We start from the raw sequence: 21,041 nt of genomic DNA on the forward strand, positions 1-21,041 counted from the left end.
GGGGAATATCGTTTTTTACAACCCAAGAAATCCCACTGCATGTACTTTTATTATTAAAACAAGGCTTGGGTGTATGTGTCAAAAGATTGACTTGTGGAGTCAAACACCCATTTCTCCATCCACTAATTATTGAATAAGTAGCTGTGGACTGCCACTTACAACAACCTTCAGTGCATTGGAATGTATATATATATATAAATTCAACACAATTTCCACAATCTACTTGCCAATGTATGGGTGGTTTCTTTGTATATACTAAGTGGAACTCTGCACCTGGTGCTAATCAACAAATCCTTAACAGAGAACAATGGGTGTTTGTCCAAGCTTTACAGAAAGACATCATGTAAACTTACAATTAGCTTGTTTTTTAAGAATAAAAGTATTGAAGTGTTGGGTCTGGAGAGTTGCTTCTTATCTCTATTGGATTTTTCCGTATTTCTATATAAGAGTTTTTTTGCCAAGCATCCCTGGAAGAAACCATTTGGTGCGCTTTCACATCACTTAAGAGCCCTTTATTACCTATTTCCATCAGTTTTGTATTACCCTACTGTCTTACCTGGTAATGAGTTACACATTTTGTTCGGTTACTACATATGTGTGTGTGCTAGTTGTTTTGGTATTTTCCCATCTATTAATGAGTTTTACTGAGCAGTGAATGTTTATAGTGGTGGGAGGCACATTACATTGCATATGATGCCGTTCAGCATTTTGTCATTATAATTAGCTGAAAATTAACAGTTGTACTTTATATTCAGCTGAGTGAAGTAAATTGTATTCCTAATATTAATGTAGCCATCACAGAAGTGATTGAGTATTTCAGTTTAGACGTGGCCTTTAATTTATCCAAGATGTCATGGTTTGTTATATAGCAAAACAGTTATTCTATTAGTTTCAGCACTGCTTACTTAAACCCCCTGAATATAATTTTCAGTAAAAAAATAACCACTGATAATGTAATAGGACTTGCGGTAAATGAAAATGATAAATAAGAAATTATGCTATCTCTAAAACTGATTCTTTCTTCTGTATAACTCTATGCCTTTCAAATTTCATTTTAATATAACACAATACCATATGCTGCATTCCATAAAAGCCCAATCTAGTCATCTCTGTGTGTTAACTTGTGTTAAGTTTTACCACTTCTGTCAAAGGGACCCTTTCTTTCTGGTTAACATATGAAAAATTCTTGTTATAATGAAATTACATCATGTACATATCTTCTTATAACAAGAAAAAAATGCTGAAAAGATATGCTGATGTAAGAAGTCCATCCATCCATCCATCCATTTTCTACCGCTTGGTCCCGTTAGGGGTCGCGGGTGACTGGAGCCTATCCCAGTGACTTTGGGCCTTAGGCAGGGTACACCCTGGACAGTGGCCAACTCGTCGCAGGGATGTAAGAAGTTTCTTGTCAAAACCAGACTGTATATAAAGTTCCATTTAAACTGGTGTATTGTTATAACGAGGAACATTTCTCATTATAATGATATATCTGCACAGATGTTTTTGATGTACTCATTCAATAAGAAAATGTATTGAGATATCATTGCATTGTTTGACATTGCCTGTTATATTTTTCAATGGGGGCCAACATGCGGATCTTAAGTAAATGCCGGGTAATTTTCACATTTCCATTTCTCTCATTATTGATTCTGTTTAAGTATCAATAAAAGCGACACGAATTAGATGTGACTGTGTTTCTAAAAGTGAAGACATTCCTTACTAGTAGAAGACGGAGCAAAACAGCGTCACACACGTGTTCCAATATTATCGAGCAATGCATTGTGGGATGTCAAAATGGCGTTCTTGCTGGGGGAGTCAACCGAAATTAACTGCGATGTCCTGTGTTATGTAGCCGTCCACTGTAGTTAGCAGGTGGATTAGTTACCTAATTTTGAGACGTAATAAACTCATATGACAATATACAATATGGGGGTTTTGTGTTTCGCCAGGGGAGCGTTCAAGTCCGCCGGCTGTCTCGGTGTTTATTCCAGAAAATACACCGGTCCCTATTTGTGGGTAACGTTTCTCTCCGGTGTTTCAGCTCCAGCGGGGATCCGTGTTAACAACTACAGCCAGGAGGCGGGTAACGGTAAAGATGTCCCTGGACAGTTTGTGTGCTGTCACCTTCCTCACAGGACCTTACTGAAAATCCAGGGACAAGACACAAGCCCGTTTCTTCAGGGGATTATAACCAATGATATGGGGCTGCTGGAGGAGCCTGGACACACAGCCATGTACTCACATATGCTAAATGTACAAGGAAGAACACTATATGACATCATGTTGTACAGGTACAGTACACTTCATTATATCGTTTAAACACTTGTAGCCTACATGTTTTCAGTTATCACGAGGGTGTGGCTACTTATCTTGTAAGGCAGTTGCTGGTAGCCTAGTCGCAGATTGCCCTGGAAAGCCACTGCTGTGTGTACAGTCTGGCTCAAACAGTAAGTACAAACACACTCCTAAGTTTAAGCGTCCTTGTCCAAGTCACTTTCAACTGAGCCAAATTAAAGGACAGTCCACCTTTGAGGTCAGTGAAATGGAAAAGGCTTTCACTTTGTGTTGTACTGTCAAAATATGGACCTGCATTACATTACATACAAAAATTATATTAACTGTCAAAATGTAAGATTGTCTAGTTTTGTCTTAATCCTTTTAAAACTAATGGAAATGTGTGTACTCAGTTGTGACCCCATGTTGCAAACCTACAGGAAACTGCCAGGAGAAGCCAGGAAATAGCCTTCACCAAATAAAGGAAGTGAGATGGTGTCAAAATGCTATTCCAATAAGCTTTAAAACCGTTTTTATGCATTGCTAGAACAGCAAATTGTGATTAAATGTACCTAGCCTATATGGGTGGTGTATCTTTTCTTATTTGCAAGAAAACTGGCCAAACATATTGAGATATTTCCAGCTTAACAGAGTGATGTTTTTGTGAGCATCTGTGATATGAGGAAAAAAAGGGACAATAAGCTTATGTAATTCAGTGAAACCTTTAATTTGATGGATAGATAGCAATACACAGAGCGTGAAATATTGTAACCCAGTCTGTCAAAAAATGCTAGATGAACATTTGAAGCACACATGTACAAAGTGTAGTTGCTGGTGAAGTTTGCTCACACAGCTTGTCTGTTCTGAGACACACACCCCCACAACAGTTTCAGTAGATGTTAGTTTATCAGAATCAGAAATACTTTATTGATCCCCGAAGGGAAACTCTTTGTTACAGCAGCTCGTCTTTACGTCAGTGCACACAGGAGAAAGTACTAGCAAGTGTGTTTACCGGTTGATGATGATAATACGGTATAAATGCAATGTAATAATATAAGTAATAAGTAGTATTATTGCATATGAGTATTACACGGATATTGCACAGTTATTCAAGTATTGCAGAGATGTTAATGATCAATGTCCAGTTTAGTGACTTAGGGTCATACAGACACTTAGAGGGAGGAGTTAAAGGGTTTGATGGCCACAGGCAGGAATGACTTCCTGTGGCGCTCTGTGGTGCTTTTTGGGGGGATGAGTCTTTCACTGAAGGTACTCCTTTGTTTGACCAGCACGTCATGGAGCGGGTGGGAGACACTGTCAGGTAGTTTGGCCAGCATCCTCCTCTCTGACACCACCGCCAGGGAGTCCAGCTCCAACCCCACAATGTCACTGGCCTTACTGATCAGTTTGTTGAGTCTGTTGGTGTCCGCTACCCTCAGCCTGCTGCCCCAGCATGCAACAGCATACAGGATAGGACTAGCCACCACAGACTCATAAAACATTCCTCAGCATTGTCCGGCAGATGTTGAAGGACCTCAGCCTCCTCAGAAAATAGAGGCGGCTCTGGCCCGTCCTGTAAACAGCTTGAGTGTTCTTAGCCCAGTCCAGTTTATTGTCTAAATATAGTAGCTAGTCAGTTGATACTAGTATACAATTGATGCCAAATGTTTAGTGTGAACTTAATTTTTATTCTGTTTATCTATGTAGTTATTCAATTTGTAGCACTTTGATAGATTTGTAGCAGATTGTTGAACTTTGTAAAATTAGAGATTTTAGTCATTTCCTCAGAATCAAAGAACAAGGTCTTCCTAAAATAATTTTACCGATGCCACTTTACTTTAACTTTCACATCAAGTTGGTTATAATAAAGTCCCTACTCATCTCTGGTTCTTGGTAAATCTTTGTACAGACTGTGTTTGACTGACATCTCCTCACTCTCCTGTTGGTTTTGTTGCACAGTACAACTTACACCTTTATCATTTTTATCAGCACATGGACTTCGGTGACGTCATGTCATCTCCCATCATATTCTCAATCAAGGTGACCTAATCAGCCAAAATAAGTAAAAAGACCTGTGTGGGTGCAGTGCCCAGTGAATAAAAACTTGAATTGCAGAAAGTCATACAATAGTATGTCAGATTATGCCAAGGGAAAATTAATAGGTTACAAAGCTATTGATATGCACATCTTTTGGTGCTAATCAGAAAGCTCTTTTGTAAATTGACAAAATTATTAACTGAGGTAGACCAGGAAAATTGAGAAAAAATTGCTCACCATAAAAGTATTGTAACAACATCAAAAAATAATTCCTAGAATTAACTGATTGTATAGTTTTTAATGGTGAACTTTCTTTTTTACAAAACACTAAACTTGCTGTGTTTGCTTTCAGTTGGAAAGAAGCTGATGCAGGACGCGGCATTTTCCTGGAGTGTGACAGCACGATTAAGGACTCAATCTTGAGACATTTGAAGGTGTACAAGATCCGCAGAAATGTCAACATAAACCTCTGTCCAGAGCTCTCTGTATGGGCGGTGCTTCCCAAGCACAAGAACGCAAGTCAAGAGGCCAGTAAACCGGAGCTCTCCTCCCCAGACAAAGCTCTGGTATGGGAGACTGATCCTCGAACTGAGGAAATGGGCTGGAGATTGGTGTTGGACAATCAAGTTGACCCCTTGGATATCATTGCATCATGTCAGAAAGGTGACACAGAGGAGTATGACAGACATCGCTATGCAATAGGTAAGACCAGTTGGTGTGTTAGAATACATGCAGTCTATATTAAAAGAGAAACAGGGCAATAAGTGAGGATTTGTGCTCTTCACAATGTTTGACAAGTTTTGTTTATTTCCTCTGCTGTCATTGTTGTCTAGGACTTCCTGAGGGAGTGAAAGACCTTCCCCCTGGGGTGGCACTACCACTAGAGTCAAATATCGTCTACATGCAGGGCATCAGCTTTAACAAGGGCTGTTACATTGGGCAGGAGCTCACAGCCAGGACTCATCACACTGGGGTGGTTCGGAAACGCCTGATGCCAGTACGCCTGTCAGCTCCAGTCCAAGACCTCGAGGAAGGAGCTGCGCTGCAAACGCAGTCAGGCAAGCCAGCTGGGAAGCACCGAGCTGGGGTTGGAGAGCTGGGTCTGAGCCTAATCCGCATGGCTCATGCCAAAGAGGTGTTGACGCTCAAATCTTCTGACGATGCCACAGTGACACTTGAGGCCTCTGTGCCAGACTGGTGGCCTAAAGACGTGAAAATCAACTGAAGAGGAGGATGTTTTATAGTTCCCCCAAATGTGACACATCACATCTGACAGACTTCTCATAGACAGAACCCCGAAGTACAGTATGTTACACTGTCATTGCTTAACAGCTGTGTGGCACTAATCCATATTTGTGAGTATGTTTGTTATGTTTGCAATAAAACCTACTGTTAGAGTGATTTTTCCTAAATTGTGAAGTATTATTTACCACAGAATTATGCTATTTAACAAATGTATTGCAGCCCTATACAACAGGCTATACCAACTGTGATGTGGTACTGGTCGTTGTTGAATAAATATGCAAAATAACGGAAATCAATCAACTGGTGTATTTGTTTATTAATTCATTTCTTCTTTCAGTGCAAAAACAAATTCCAAACATTCCCAAGCAACATTAGAGATTGCTAAACCAACACCTTTATCATCAACTGTTGTTGCACCGTAGAAATTGGCACTTTTCCTTCAAGCTATTTCCAGGTGATTATTACATTGTTGAGACACAGCTGAACATCTTACTCCTGATAAAGGAGATGCTGCCCCCTTGTGGATTGTATGGTGTCCCGAATTTGCTGTAACATGGCTTCTGGTTGCAAAGTCAAAGATGAATGATCGAGCCGCTTAAAGTCTTCATTGCAGAGGAGGCATTCAATTATGTGAGCCACTCTTTGTAGGTCAAAGGCAGCATGGTAAGGTCCAAGTATGGTGAGGGTCTCTGAGAGATGTCGTGGGTAATCTGAAGAATCCCCAGAGGAACAAGCATTCAGGAAAGCCATTCGGTTGTCAGCAATGATTTTCAGGAACGAGGCAAATTCCCCATAGTTGATACCAGAGCAGGCCTTCATGATGACCTGAAAAGTAACAAAGTATGACTTTACATATGACATTGCAAACATTCATGGTAGCAGCATGTTTCTAGAAAGCATGCAGGCTGAGCAATCTTATCCCTGAAGTACCTGGCAGTGCTGATGCCACGAGTCCATCTTGTTTCTCCATTCATTTATCTCTTTTTGAACAGACGATAGCTCATTCTGAAGGAACTGCCACATGATGTCTATGTTGCAGCCATTCAACCAGTTATGATTAATAGAGATGGTGTCCTCCTGGAAGGCAAACATTAAAGAGAGAATTCCTATGTCACAATTAGATAACAGACCATAAAGTATAATATATCATTAGGTAGATGATTTCACTCTGACTCAACTGCTTAGATTTTGTTGCCTTTATAGTTCTTACCAAATTATAAACTTGATGGTGCCAGCCGCTGGGAACGAAAATGATTTCACCTGCCTCTTGAATAATTTCAAGAGGCTGACAGGCTTCTTCGGAGTGTGGAAAAAGGCCTCTGTCTCGAAGTTCAGCTGATGTTACATCATAAGGGAGGTTGCCGTGAGTGTCTCGTAAAAACTCCTCCTGACCTGGGGGATACAGGAGCCACTTCTTCCTGCCACAGATGTTTGCAGACCAACTGTAGGAGCGGAACACATCAGCGTGGAACGGGGTCCTGTTGACGAGAAAGCGCATCTGATTGTGTGAAAAATCAAAAACTACTTTGCAGTAGATGTCCAATGTGTTGCCTCACAACTACAATAATAATAAAGATACTGAGATGACTTTCTTACATGGAAAAAATTTTAAGTAAAAACTAAGCTATAATCTGGGTTTTGCCAACATTATGTTAAATTTTTCTCACCATGAGCCTTTGGGTCCCATGTAGACAAACCGGTAGTCATCCACTTCAAGTGTATCCCAGTATTCATTAAGCCAGTCAGAAGAAAAGAAGACTGGTGTGGTGTAAACATTATGTTCTGGAAAGTCCCTGTAGAACAATAATATAAAATTCATCACGGGTGGTTACAGATTTTATATGAAAGAAAGTTTAGTTCAATCAGTAGTAATTGATACCTTGACATGTGCCAGTCTTTAAGATAGAGACATCCTTTAGGTGATGAGTGGCCATTCTGGATGTATTCCTTCCAGTAGTGTATAAATTCTTTGAAAGGCATAACTTGTTTAGGGTTGGCATTGTACTCCTTTGCATTGCAGTTTGCAACAGGAACAGGAGTCTCATCTGTGATAAAGAACAAATAAATTATCTTACAGTACATGACATCTGCAGCTACATAATGATATGTGGTAGTTAGTTAAAGCATTAGTAACAGACTTATTTACCAAACTCTTGCAACAGCTTCTGGAAATTAGGCTTCCCGTCCTCAGACACCCACTGTTTTCTACACTTCCAGTCCTCTGTAAACCTTCTTGAAAACATACATGGGTGATTGGGAAGCAAGTATTTCTTGAAAAATTTAGAATAGCTCAGCTCCTTGTCGATGTAATCTACAAAATGTGAAGACCAAAACTGTTCATAGGATTGTCTTGGTATTTTCACCAGGCTGCAGCAGTTACGGTACGCCTCCCTGTCCATGATGGTAAACAAGACCTCGGCTAGCCAGTTAGCGGGCTTAGCTGTCACCGTTTGGACAGCAACAAACCGTAAGAAAAAGCTAGCGGGTCGATTGGTTTGACATTACATAGCGCAGGTCTTTTTACCTTTGCTGTCAAACTTAGGCTAGATTAGACTAGAAAACTACCAATATGCTAAAACGTATTTTTTCTAATTTGACAACAGGTCGCAGCATAATGGACTCCATCCCGAAGATTGCAGGTTATGGTTCCTGTAACTTACGACGCACGTATAATACCGTTGCTGTGTATTTACTATCCCCACTGCCTATATTAACGTTTCAGTTTATCTAAAGCTAATGCCGCACGCTATCTTAGCTAATTTTTAAGCCGCCGTCCTAACTAAAAATAATTATTTCCCTAAAACCTTGTCGTGATAGCATTTTCTGACAGCAGAAGTCGGACAGTAAATACAGACGTACTCTTGCGTCACGTCACTTCCGTAATAAACATCGCCGATACTGAGAGGAGAGTATGCGGTAACGGCTCATCTGCTACTTGAAATCCTTATCACACTCTGAAGAAAGTATGTTCACTTTCAGGACAGAATGATCCCTCAGTGCAATGTCCTTAAGATGTAATATAGATTAAAACAGCGACAGTGTGTGCATGTGTATGGTACATATGTAATATTGAAGCTTATTTGTCTATCTAGAGAATCAGTGTATCTCCTTCCAAAATGAGCCGGGACGTCCCTATCCACAGCTGGCCCGGCTCCTATTACATCAACAGTGAGAAGCGATGGGAAAATGGCACCCTCTCCCTCACCAGGACCATGGTGCGCTTCGTCTCCAGCCAGAGTAAGGAGAGCCTTGCCAGCTTCCGCCTCTCCAGGATCATGGAGATCAAGATGGAGTCGTCCAGTTTCATCTTCAGCACTCTCACAGTGCTTGAAGAGGGCAACGTAAAACACTGGTTTGGCTCCCTTAAGCCCAACAGGGTGGTGGTTTATAATGTGTTAGAGCATTTCTGGAGAGAACGCCTTTTGTCCCCCAGCTCAGAGGCCCGGGGGGCTGAATGTCAACCCTCTAAAGGCAGAGAGTTGATCAACCTGGTGGCAGGGGCCCAGAGAAGACTGGAGGACACCGGCATAGTCATCAGCCACCAAGGAGTGCAGTTTGACAATATGATGCAGGGACTGGAGAAGATTGACTCCGATCTGGGCGTTGCTGATAAGTAATTATCGAAATATTAAATTATATTATGCCCCTTTTTTATTTGGAAGTCTTTTTCATGTTCATTACTCTTATGCTGTTGACTGCTATACTAAGTGGATGTAAAACAAAAACAGGCCTAATATGATAGTGAAACTAATCATACACGTGAATTTTTCCTTTCCCTTTGTACTCTTGCAGATTTTTGTTAGAGCTAGAGTCTCCCTCCTGGTGGCCTTTTGGTAAACTCCCCTGGAAGACTCAGCAGGAAGCCAAGGCTGAGGACGCTGCAAGAGCTGCTGCTGCTGCAGCTGGCAGAGGTTCCAGTAGAAATAAGGTGATCGCAAGCATCCCAGCTGTAGTGACCAAAGGCAGGGACTCAGATTTAAAACCTGGATGCCTGTTGGTGCTGGTGTCCTCACTGGAGGTGCGAGACACAAACTGCCAACTCCTTCACCGTTTCGAACGAAATGAAATCGACGAAATCAGGGTGCATAGTCCTTATGAGATCACTGTTAGACAGCGGTTTATTGGGAAGCCAGATATATGCTACAGGTTCCTGTCTGCTAAGATGCCTGAGGCAATGTCAGTGTTAGAGATGCAGTACAAAAAGAAGGTGGAGTTCACCCGTGAATACAGTGCTTTCAAGGCAACTCCAGTTTCATCTCCGTGTGACACAGAGGGGCCAAACTGGAATGAAGGTAAGGCACGGATAAAACAAATAAAGGCTCCATTATTTCACTGTTTCCGTGTCTAGTATAAAATTGACCACTAAGTGGCAGTAAAGGTCTGTGTTTCCACCTCTGTATATTTATAGGTGTGTAGCCACATGTAAAAACATTTCATCCACATGACTTTTGGACATGGTTATTGGTGTCTCTCCTTGACAGAAATGTGTTTTGATGAGTCACTTCACCCTGATTGCCTCAGTTGCTGTACTTTGAGTTTACTGTCTGGTTTCCTCATAAGCAACATATGCACTCTGCACTTTTTCACCATCTCCACCCATGGGGTCAGGTTTGCTGCAGAGGTGCCAAGAGACGGAGCTCCCGCTGGAGGTCCCAGCAGGAGATCTGTCCCATTTGCAGGTGCATGTCCTCCAGCCATCTGTCAGTCAGGCTGAGGCCCAGGAACTCAAACAGGTGAGACCTGTGTGAATATATGACTTACACTATTGTGGCATTTAGATGTTTCATAATTGTATATACAGTATATTATAGTAAATAACCCTATGATTTTAGTAACATGTATTTTGATAGTCCCATTCCAAACCACAATTCACCATAATGATTTTTATTTTTCATCCTGTATGTTTAAAATGTTATTTAGTGAGACCACAAACCAAAGTCCATCCTGGTTTTAAGAGAGGGAAAGAAACCTGTTCAGTCATTTGGTCAGACTTTACAGTGTCTTTCCATTCAGAACCTCGCAACACTGAGAAATGTTACAGACATGGTCTGTGGTGGCAAGACCTACACAGTGACGCAAATCAAAACCTATGATTCAGACAATTTTTTTGTGTTTGACACACTCTTCCAGGTAGCTTAGAATAAGATATTTCATGTAAAACCTTTTCAGTGAACTACTTTACTTGTTTTTGTTGTTTTTGTTACATCATGCTTAGATAAACATCACATACAGTATTAAGACTAATGAATGTAGACTTGATGATGAATGAGATGACACCAAGGCTCTACTACCTGGTGCCAAGATTATATTAAGGCGTATTTGATATAGGGGGCAGACAAAATAATCTTAACACCTCCAACACAGAAGTAACAAAACCATCATTGCAATCACTGCTACAAAGGTGGGACGCATCAAGGTGAATGCCAGTTAGAACTGTAGCCCGACATATAGTGGGTTTCTGAGGCCAATACAGAAATAGTTGAAAGTTAAAAGAATCTGATATGGATATATTCGCAGATATTCTTTTTTTTTTTTTTCAGAAACACATAACATAAACAACAAAAAAATGTTGATAAGGATCCCTCAAATTATAGAAAAGGTTTCATCTGGACACTGTTTTCAGAATCAAGATGTTTCGGCTCCCATCCGGAAGTCCCTTAAACAGTGTCCAGATGACTACGACTGAAACCTTTTCTATGATAGAACACTCCTGGACAAATGAGGGACTACACCGTCTGATCCCTCAAATTAGTTTTTTAAAGAATTATGACCAATATATATGTAGGTACAGAGCAGGTGCTCTCTGGTTGACAAAATATGCTAATATTCTAAACAACTTCAAACGTACCATTGGCATTTCTGTATTGCCATTAAGACACCAATATGTCTACGATAAGCTAATATTGGCCCAGCCAATTTATCGGTTGGGCTCTAATTAGAGCTATTTGTTAGCTATAAATGATATTCGGCAATTAACACCGTTCTTACTCGTTAACAATACAAACTGGCTCACTCATAAGAATGAGAGAATTTAGAATTTGTGTACTATATTAATTAATTCACAGTCTTGAAATCACCCCACTCATGCACAAGATACTAGGCTTTTTAGCTCATGTATTTTTCTCTTAGTTCTAGCCTAAATGTTTAATTTTAGGGGTTTCTACATGACTTAAGTCCTCTAACCATTGTATAAGCAGCAGCTAAAAATATTCATTTTCTGTGTTTTTCTATGACACACCAAAACTCCTGTGAATGTTCTCCCAGTTGAAATTGTAAAGTGAGTGAATACAGTTGTTCCACGGTGTGTATTGACATACTATCAGTTTTTCAAACTGCTGTCTGGAACTGCAACGTCCGCGTGTACTGGCCAGTGAAAACTGACATAATGTCAGTCGGTGTGTGAGTGTGTGTTTGAGAGCATGTGTAGCATAACATAATATTAGTTTAGAAACCATGGTGGTGGGGTTTGGAGGAGTGTTTATTAGGTTTTGCTTGGCACATCATTGTATATTTAAGTTGTTCCATCAACCATAACATACACCGTTGTTGGACCATGGAGATGCAGTCGCAGTATTCCTTAAACCCACTGAGAGCAGAAAACAGTATTGTATGATATCAGTGATCCCAGCATATAAGCCAAGACTTGTCTCTGAATATCCTCTTAAGTTTCCTATACTGCATAATATGAAATATTATCATATCTGCCATGTGAGTAGCTGTTATTACATCATGGTTTCTTTCTCATCTGCAGACATTAAGCAGCAGCCTATTGTAGCCAAAATGAGATGAAAAAACTCTGAATCAAATGAAAATATCAGTCTCATCTACTCCCCTTTCTCTGTTTCACTAACACTCTTTGCGCCCTCGCTTTCTAATTCACTGACCCCGTCTTTACACCTCTCCACATACGGTCCACATGTTCCACCCTGCAACTGCTCACCAATTTTCTGTATTTAATCTTCTTTTATTTGTGTCTTGCTCCTTAGTTGTCTGTGTTCACTGGGGGCTGGTGTGTAATTACTTAAACAAATGAGTGTGTGTGTGTGTGTGTGTGTGTGTGTGTTTGCAGATGCTGATGCAGCTGAAGAACCTTGCCCTGGAGGCAGAGACAGAGTTGGAACGGCAGGATGAAGTTCTGGACGTCCTGACCAGCTCCACTGACCAAGCCACCATGCACATAGAGAAGCACACCTGCCGCATGAAAAGACTGCTGTAGCTCTGACAGTCCAGCAGACACATGCGGTCACCATGTCCCTCCTGAGAAATGCACTGTAAGCTTCCTCATTGTCCCCACGGGATTGGTACAGTGTGAGAACACTGGAATACAGCAGTAGGGACTTGCATATACTCTAAATGGTTCATAGGATTTGTGTTGCAATTGATGGAATAATTACATGGATTCAAGTGTCATTGATTTCTGGGAAGTGCAGCAATGTTCGCTTAACAAGATCCAAATCCCCGAAATTTGCACATCAGTGATTATGACTTTAAATAAGAACATACCTAGGTATTTCTAAACAGTGGTTCTTTCTTTTAGAGAAATTAAGTGTCTCATATGTGGGCTCATACATTTCTGTGATCTTTCTATGTGACATAAGTTAATTATTTTGTGCAAATATAAATTTGGCATTTCTGTGCTCTGCTCTCTGAATGTGCATCCTGCAGCACTTAGCAGCTGTGGCTAGTATTGTTAGCATTGCATTTGGCTTAGATGCTATCGGCTGCACAACTGTCATTTTGAAAACATATTGTTCAATTTTCATACTTTTTGGAGTTGCCATATTGAAACAATATACTTGATCACCACTTGGGCCAGACTCTGAGGAAAGAAAAGTGTGCTCTAAAAATTGAACTCACCCAGCACTAAGTTGAGTGCCTGGTAGTGGTGCTTATGACTTGGCTCAGCTTATTGAACCCTGTTGGCAATGTTCCGTGGTGGGAAGTCAGTGAGGGATCATATCCTTGTCGGTGCACTATGACTCTGATTGGTCATGGCACCTCAGTGAGATTTGGGGGAATAGCATGAATCCCCACTGCGTGTCATGCCCTCCCAATGAAGCTGGCAGGTGAAAAAATAAGCTGATGACTCCATGTGTATCAGAGGGGACACACAGCGGTTTACACCTTCCCCTGGCCCAGTGGGAGACAGCAATGACAACAACTACAGTGAAGGGCAAAATGGACATTAAATAGTCTTATTTATTCTCTCTGCACAAATAAAAATAAAATTAAAATAAACTGCATGTTGTTTCCATAGGTGTCATTTGCAAGACAGATGTGTGAAATAACAATTTGTGAAAATTTATTAATAAAGATAAAATTTTATCTTGTTGATGTAAGTTGGGTGAACAGATTTTCCAATAAAATGATTTGCAAGTAATAGACTGACAGATAAAGTTTTCCAGTGGCAGTAATATGACAGTAATATCTGTGTTTCTGATGATGTACTGCTGTTCTTTCCTTTTTACCATTGCTGTCCTGATGACTTGTCTTTCTCAGGTCCTAAGTGTCACTTATCCTTTCTGGACATGGTTTCCCTGTGGTTTAATGTTGCATGTCTCAATATTACTGCTTTGCATTGCATCAAGTCCCATCAATATCAATATATAGCAGAAGACTGTAAATGCAACTAAGTTCTGGGTCTCTTGAAAACAACAACAGAACATATACATCAAGTACTCCATGTTAAGGTCCACATCTACTGTATATGTCTTGCTAAAAATTGATACAATTCTAAATCTCTATTATCTGTAAATGACTGACATGTATTGTAATTCTCTTTAGTGTGGTGTGTTATCACTGTGAACTTGCAGTTAGCTGTCAGTTTAACTTGAAATATCTGTACCATCTTTTTAAAATAATGATTTCAGTGCTGTATAGAAGCTTCTTTTTGCTGATACCAAATGTATCTTGACCCTGGATACAACTAAACGATTAGCTCTAAATATAAAGGGAAAAGTACACCAGCATCTTCCCTATAGCAAACAAATGAATAAATGAAGCCTGTAATAACATATAATTTGCAATAAAACGCAATGAAAAGTCTCAAAATTATTCTTAGCAAGATCAGTTATTTGTTCAGATACTTTTGTTGGTTTAAAGTTGCTGTAATCAAGTTTTTTATATTAATAACGGATCAAATCATGAATATGTATGTGGAAGTTGTAAATCTTGGTGACGAACCCAATAGTTATGACCCAACTGTAATTACCCTCAGGTCTATGGAATGTTTTAGCATCTTTGAGCTCATTGTTTTGGTTCACTCAGCGCTGTCATCAGTTTCTAGCTGCAGCTGTTTTAAGCAAAAAGGCTCTGATGAATCCACAGTACGCTACCTGCCCAGCACCAAGCAGCAAACAAAGTTAGCGACTAGCTGGTAACTTAGGGGTGCGTTTAGCAGCTATAGAGCCAGATATTTCCCTCATGAGGTGGTGGAGACCATAACAGAGCAAAAAGCAGAGTGAATATTGAACTCCAAATGAATGTGGCTCAAAATTAATGATGCTGAATGATAGATTTGCAGCAACATTTCTGAAGAAAATCCAGTTTGTAACAATTTTTACATAAACTGTATTGTAAAGAGTATATTTATCCCCTGAACCTAAGGGCTAAGTGGCAAGTGTTGACAGCATCCTTATAAAGTGTTTCCTTAATTACGAACTAAAAGAAACAATGCTCAGTAACCTTTGTTCTGCAAGACATTGTAAAATAGGTGCTGTTTTCACCCTCAGTTGCCTGTTGCCAACATGTGTTTTGGAAGGTGAATTAGGGAGCATGTGGATCTCACTAGTTGAGAATTTTTAGCTCTTGCAAACAATTTAATATGGGTCACCTTTTAACACCAGTTCGAGATGAGTGCCTTGGAAATATTTTTAAAGGCAAGCTGAAGGTTTTGAACAACCAATTGACTGAAATCGGCAGAACACTCGAGTATAGTATCCTGGCATAAAATGACCATTAAAACCGAAGAAACAACATCATTTATTAACTGGAAAGCAAATTAGATTTAGTTGTTTGGAAGAGCCAGTGAAATGAGCCTCCTGAACTCTAACCAGGTTTTCTTTCTTAACAAAAAGTCAACAGGCAATTCCCCTCATAGTCGGCTCCCATGTGACAAATTGCAACAGAGAATATCAAAACACGTGTTAAATGGAAACGGATGTTAATTACTGTTTCAGCCGCTGTGCATGATGTTGTGTGGAAGTGGCTCACTTTATATGCTCTACTATTATAACATCCTGTTGGCACCAAGACTGTTGGCATCAGCTGACCACCCCTGTTGGACCGCTTTCACCAAAAGGGGGGACTACTTCATGTCAACAGTGGACCAGATTTGATTTGGCAAGTGGTTGAGCACTCAATTATGAATCAGGAAGACGCCTTACACAAAGGGGTTTGAAAGAAGACAGACAGCCTCACTCAACAGTCTGGTCCCAGTTAGCATGAACTTATCACTTCTGTTAAACAAAGCCCACCATGAAAGATGTGAGACTGAAAGCACAAGTATATGATAACACTAAAGGGATGCCTAGTTATGACATTATGAAAAGTTCTTCCAGCACGGTTGAAAATGTTTTCACTGTGGACTGTTTACTTTTGTTGATTTGAGTGATAAACAGTGAGATTTTGGAAGTCCCAAACTCCAGAAGCACACCACATGGTTATGTGAATTCCAACCCTTAAAAAAGGTTAGGGAAATAGAGCACACACTGGCGTGGTTTTGAAGCAGCCTTGCAATACGAGGAAGTGGTGGCGGTCTTGTCCGACCACAGATACATGAGATCCGGCTTTGCCTTCCTAACGGATGGTATTTAGACACAAGGGATTTTGCTGGCCTTGACTTCCAAGTCTGTTTACTCGATAGTTCTGCGGCGAGTGCTCTCATTCAAGGAGCGTGTCTCCATTGATGGCCAATCAATCAACTCTTGCTGGCAAAAAGCAGCCCAAGTTTGTGGGCTGCAAGGGCACATGTGGGTTGCACTGTGCTCCAAAATATGGAGACATGTGACTGCAATACAAACAGACTAGTCATCATCCACAGAAATATGTTTTTCAACATCTATTTGTAACATATTTGTTATTTGTTCACTTCGACTTCTTGTTTTATTTGTCAATGTTTAAATAATGCAGCAATTATTTTTTCAAGTCACATGCTTTTATTTAGATAATGTATTTTAGCAAGGCTCAGAATGTGTCATCATTTACACTTAAATAACTTTGTGAGTAATTGTTCATGTTGAGCAGACCAAGAATATATTAACAAAACATTAGAGAAATTTCACTTCCAGTGCGCTATTAGACTATGTCTCAGTCTAATGGCCTGATTTTGGACTCACGTCCTGGCCGGCCTCTTACTAGTGCAGGTGTTGCTGGGTTTCCTTTTGCTGAGGGAGTTTCTGGTTTCAGGAAATAAGGCCTGTTGGTTAATGTTAGAACTGGGAGAAAACGTTCCTGGAAGGAAGGTGCTTGAGTCCAACCAGGGGGTGTATGTAGTCTGTAACAGAAAGTGATATGACACTAAACATCGACATCATCTTCTTGTCTCTGGCTATCGTCATGGCAACATTTGCTCTTCTGTTTTAGTCAAAGATGGACATTACTCTACAGGCATAAGTTAGCCTGTGGATTTGCATTTGACTTTATTTCTTGTGAATATGCATTCTTTTCACATACATTGTTTGGATTTGGATTTTTCTTTGGTTTAGTCAAACCGTAAATGTGCTCTGCATGGCTGATGATATGGTACTTTCCCAGATGCTGAGCTGCATGATGATATCATGCGCTCTTTGCACTTATTGTTATGTTTTCCTTGGTCTTTGAGGCGCACTTTGGTTTTCTGGCTTTTGTTTCACAAACTATTCTCATTTCTGTGCGACAGAGTTAACAGCTAGGCATCCAATCCAAACTTGGCTGCGGTTTTATACAGTAGTATCAGTCTCAAATCAACTCCATCACAACCTACCTGAACTCTGCTGAAGTGTTTGCCTTTGCAGCATATACACACTGGTACTACTGCACTACTTTGTTCAGTATTATTACTTTAAGTGATATGTGCAACTGTAAAAGGTTCAGCAGAAAAACTGATTCTAATCGTGTTAACATTGTACTGTATAAGGTGTTTGTAACAACTTAAGTCAGATCTCTTGTCCTGTAATGATACCCCTTCACCCCTACCCACCAAAACGCAGGGTTGACTTGTTTAACTTAATCACCCTGTTGGCCATAAGGTGATAAAATATTCCCTTAAAAATATATTTTAACAAAATTATTGTTAATGTGTGCTTGTTGGAATCAGTAGAGGGCAGCAGTGAGTTGCTGAAGGTGAGTTTCAATTCATTAACTACAAAAATGTATTTCATTATGACTTGCACATCGTGTGAAGACAGTGTTATTGTATTTAGGACTAACATCCAAAACATGAAATAAATCAATTTTTTTTTCTTTATTTCCTCCCTTTCATTGGATTCAGGATCATATACTGTATTTGATCTTAGTAGCTAAAATGAATCTCTGTTCTGCATTTTAATCTTTGCATATGCATAAGCACAGTAACAGTAACCAACAACAGAAATTTCTTTGCAGGTCTTGTTTATTTTCTTTGGGAAACCTCTTTTGAAAATGCATCTCACTCCTTTGCATAAGGTGAATAAGACCCCAATAGTCCAGAGTTGCAACTTTGGCAAGTGGGAAGAGTCCTTTTTGTGATGGCTGGATTATGTATTCATTAAAACCCCATCTATACAGCTCCCCAAACAGGTTGTCAGGCTATGAGCCAGCTCACACTGCATCAGTACTTTAACAAGCGGGCCCCCCAGAAACCTTCAGCGAGTCTGTTTTTAGTGGCTCTTACTGCAAATGGAAACACTTAGCTCCCACAATAAATTACCCACCCGACTGATGCCACACTGCATAGACCCCAGCTAGTCGCAGACTATATGGATTTATATTTTAACATTAAATCCTCTTGGAATCTGCTATGTTATAGTGACTTTGGGTCACATGAGCTGACAAGAGGGCAGGAAAAAAATTAATCACGCGAAGGTTGTTGCACTAGCGTGCAGCCTGCAGGGCCAGCGGTTTGATTAAAGTTAAGGATGTGTCCCCCCTTCACCTCAGTGGGGTTGACACTAGGGTCATTTCAGGATAAAAATAGACTTTCTTGGTTACTTATTTTCCCTGGAAAGTAAATAGCCATTAGTTCAGCAGGCCAGTGATCTCAAGGGCAACACTAGTGTTCAGTCTAAACTATTGTTTATATTGTAGCTGGATGATTAAAAGAGACAACAGGGTATAGCAGGCCCTGCTGTTAAATAGAGCATCCTCAGCAAAAACAGTAATGATGGTACTCCTGTGAACAAAGTCCAGTGGGGTCAAGTTCAGACACTGTGAAAACATACTTAAAAGCACTTGACTTCAACTTCTGTATTAAATGTCAACGTGTGTTAGGAAATAAGAAAAGCGTCTAGGACCCTTGCTAAGACTGCCCGTGAAATAATCCTAATTATCATTCCAGCAAACTAATGTGTTTGACCACCTAGTGATGTAATTGCAGCTGACCAAATAGATTGTTGTTGAAATATTGCCCCGCTGTTTTAGCTACGTTGTGACAGCGTTATGTGTTCACTGAGGGCCGGCGCAACCATAACAAACACAGCTGAATCTGGGGTTTACATTTCAGCAGGATGACGGCGCACGCAGCGTCTGGGTGGAACTTGGGAAAAGGAGCCCGGGCCAGCAGCCTCGTCTGGCTCCCTGCCAGCATGGTAAGAACAGCCTTGACTGTGGGACCTGTGAAGTCATTGTCCAGATGCACCAGTTTATGAATGCAAATGAATGAATGGACAGCATCGGTTATATCTTTACACCAACACAAGGCAAAGAGCATGTTTGACAAAGTAGGTAAAGCCATGCCAGGACAATAGATTGGGCCTGTAATGAGGATGTGGACCATCAAGTTCAGATTGCAATTGTTGTGACGTGAAGAATTTTCAAAAGGAAGCCGCCAGCCTAATACCATGGGCTGCGACTTTTGAAGTCAATAAAACCACAAACAGAAAGAATAATTGTGACCATCTTTGGCCTACAAACAGGTTTGATTTAGAAATAAAGTTAAACTTCTGTAATTCTCTCTGTCCAGCAATTCATACATGTCCTCTCTTCTTTAGCAAACCTAAAAACACATTTTTGTCAGTTTTTACTTGCTAATGCCTGTTGAAAGATATCTTTCACTTCATCGCAGATGTTGGAGATGAAAAGTTAAAAACAAAGGGAAAAAGTCCTCGTTAAATGTACCCAAAGGCATGACCATAAGCTCATTTTCTCTACTCAGTCTCTATATCACGTTCTCTTTTTGTGGGTTTATTTCCATAACTGCAAGGAATTTTTGGACAACACCTATTTTGTGGAAACTCCTTCCGCAATCCCAAATGGTTGTCCACGTAACCCCAGGGGAGCAGCCAGCAACTATGTAATTGGAGAAGATTGAGTACACACAGAGAGACCATAGCCTGGTGAGCTATTGAGAAGCTGAAACAAAGATTACCAGATGTTTACCCAGCCCTGCCATATGTGAGGTGGTTACTGAACGCATGTGCAAAATGTGTGAGTGGCAGACAGAAGGAGTGTGAACCTTTGACCCTGTGTCCATTACTGATACAGAAAAAAACGTAATGCCGATTGACCATGAAGCCAATGCAAAACAATGACGTGTTACCCTGTTTGGTTTTCCTCTAAAAGGAAATCTAGTCTTCCTCAGGATATCACTCAGGAATCCCCTTTTACTGATGGAAACCATGGAGCCGTCAAAACAGAGGTCTGTAATTCTGCTGCCTGGTTTCAATTAAAGCATTGAATATCAAAGACAATCACTCCCATTTTAATGTGCATTTTTTATGTGTTCCCAGTTTATTTTGATGGAAAATTTGTGGGTGGAGCACATGCTAATTGGTATGGAAAACTTGCACCTGTGGTAGACCAATGTTTTGAGAGTCAGAAACATTGAATATTTGCGTTCTCTTCTTGTGAGAAGGAGCCCAACTTTATCCCAAAAACAATTCCAGACTGTCTGATGTGTAAGATTGTCTGGAACAATACAGTTACACAGTGGTTGTGAGGTTTTCAAGCTTTGACTTCATAGCGCAGTATAATTTGTCATTCATCCTAACCATTTACAAAGCATGTAACCATTCACTTACTATTAGATACTGGCATTGAAAACAAACATTAGAACACTTTGATACCAGACTCTTTGATTCCAGACACTTCAGATCTTAGTGAATGTAAAAGATCATATTGGTGGTATTACATTGGTGGTAATTTGGTGATGCCATGTACTTTGATTAGACCAACCCCGTTCAGTTAATATATATTATGTCATTGTTTTTGCAGCGCACGTCGACTTTTTTGACACGTCCTGTATTATGTCATAGCACTAATGGAGTGAAGTCTGTGTGATTTGCACTGCTACACTCACGTGATATTTT

At 40.3% G+C, this 21,041-nt stretch overlaps 3 protein-coding genes across 4 annotated transcripts; 2 read left to right on the forward strand and 1 right to left on the reverse strand.

Moving 5' to 3' along the window:
• Nucleotides 1–1,750: 1,750 nt before the first annotated feature.
• iba57 (iron-sulfur cluster assembly factor IBA57) lies at nucleotides 1,751–5,855 on the forward strand. Of its 2 annotated transcripts, XM_044220197.1 has the most exons (4): nucleotides 1,751–1,875; nucleotides 2,045–2,294; nucleotides 4,667–5,016; nucleotides 5,148–5,855. In XM_044220197.1, exons 2-4 carry the CDS (start codon nucleotides 2,203–2,205, stop codon nucleotides 5,537–5,539), a joined length of 834 nt encoding a protein of 277 aa, XP_044076132.1. In that variant the 5' UTR covers nucleotides 1,751–1,875; nucleotides 2,045–2,202; the 3' UTR covers nucleotides 5,540–5,855. The 2 variants fall into 2 exon arrangements, with proteins under 2 accessions (XP_044076132.1, XP_044076131.1); XM_044220196.1 differs by having other exon boundaries at nucleotides 1,782–2,294.
• On the reverse strand, nucleotides 5,856–7,966 carry jmjd4 (jumonji domain containing 4). Its single transcript, XM_044220190.1, has 6 exons — nucleotides 7,706–7,966; nucleotides 7,439–7,604; nucleotides 7,227–7,352; nucleotides 6,770–7,037; nucleotides 6,490–6,636; nucleotides 5,856–6,384 (listed from the first exon to the last, which is right to left on the reverse strand). The coding sequence occupies exons 1-6, from the start codon at nucleotides 7,956–7,958 to the stop codon at nucleotides 6,049–6,051; spliced, it is 1,296 nt and encodes a 431-aa protein (XP_044076125.1). The 5' UTR covers nucleotides 7,959–7,966; the 3' UTR covers nucleotides 5,856–6,048.
• A 414-nt stretch (nucleotides 7,967–8,380) lies between these two features.
• On the forward strand, nucleotides 8,381–14,613 carry snap47 (synaptosome associated protein 47). Its single transcript, XM_044220192.1, has 5 exons — nucleotides 8,381–8,522; nucleotides 8,652–9,172; nucleotides 9,352–9,851; nucleotides 10,168–10,292; nucleotides 12,629–14,613. Exons 2-5 carry the CDS (start codon nucleotides 8,676–8,678, stop codon nucleotides 12,773–12,775), a joined length of 1,269 nt encoding a protein of 422 aa, XP_044076127.1. The 5' UTR covers nucleotides 8,381–8,522; nucleotides 8,652–8,675; the 3' UTR covers nucleotides 12,776–14,613.
• The last annotated feature ends 6,428 nt before the right edge of the window (nucleotides 14,614–21,041 follow it).

Source organism: Siniperca chuatsi, linkage group LG13 (assembly GCF_020085105.1).
Source record: "Siniperca chuatsi isolate FFG_IHB_CAS linkage group LG13, ASM2008510v1, whole genome shotgun sequence".
In the NCBI taxonomy this organism is placed as follows: Eukaryota; Metazoa; Chordata; class Actinopteri; order Centrarchiformes; family Sinipercidae; genus Siniperca; species Siniperca chuatsi.

Bases quoted from the DNA above. Each gene is read 5' to 3' on its own strand.
- iba57 (XM_044220196.1), top strand. From the start codon at position 1,915: ATGACAATATACAATATGGGGGTTTTGTGTTTCGCCAGGGGAGCGTTC. The intron at 2,295-4,666 runs GTACAGTACACT...GTTTGCTTTCAG, and splicing joins TATGACATCATGTTGTACAG to TTGGAAAGAAGCTGATGCAG. The intron at 5,017-5,147 runs GTAAGACCAGTT...ATTGTTGTCTAG, and splicing joins CAGACATCGCTATGCAATAG to GACTTCCTGAGGGAGTGAAA.
- jmjd4 (XM_044220190.1), bottom strand. From the start codon at position 7,958: ATGGACAGGGAGGCGTACCGTAACTGCTGCAGCCTGGTGAAAATACCA. The intron at 7,038-7,226 runs GTGAGAAAAATT...TCTCGTCAACAG, and splicing joins ATGGGACCCAAAGGCTCATG to GACCCCGTTCCACGCTGATG. The intron at 6,637-6,769 runs GTAAGAACTATA...TTTGCCTTCCAG, and splicing joins ACCATCAAGTTTATAATTTG to GAGGACACCATCTCTATTAA.
- snap47 (XM_044220192.1), top strand. From the start codon at position 8,676: ATGAGCCGGGACGTCCCTATCCACAGCTGGCCCGGCTCCTATTACATC. The intron at 9,173-9,351 runs GTAATTATCGAA...GTACTCTTGCAG, and splicing joins GATCTGGGCGTTGCTGATAA to ATTTTTGTTAGAGCTAGAGT. The intron at 9,852-10,167 runs GTAAGGCACGGA...CCATGGGGTCAG, and splicing joins GGGGCCAAACTGGAATGAAG to GTTTGCTGCAGAGGTGCCAA.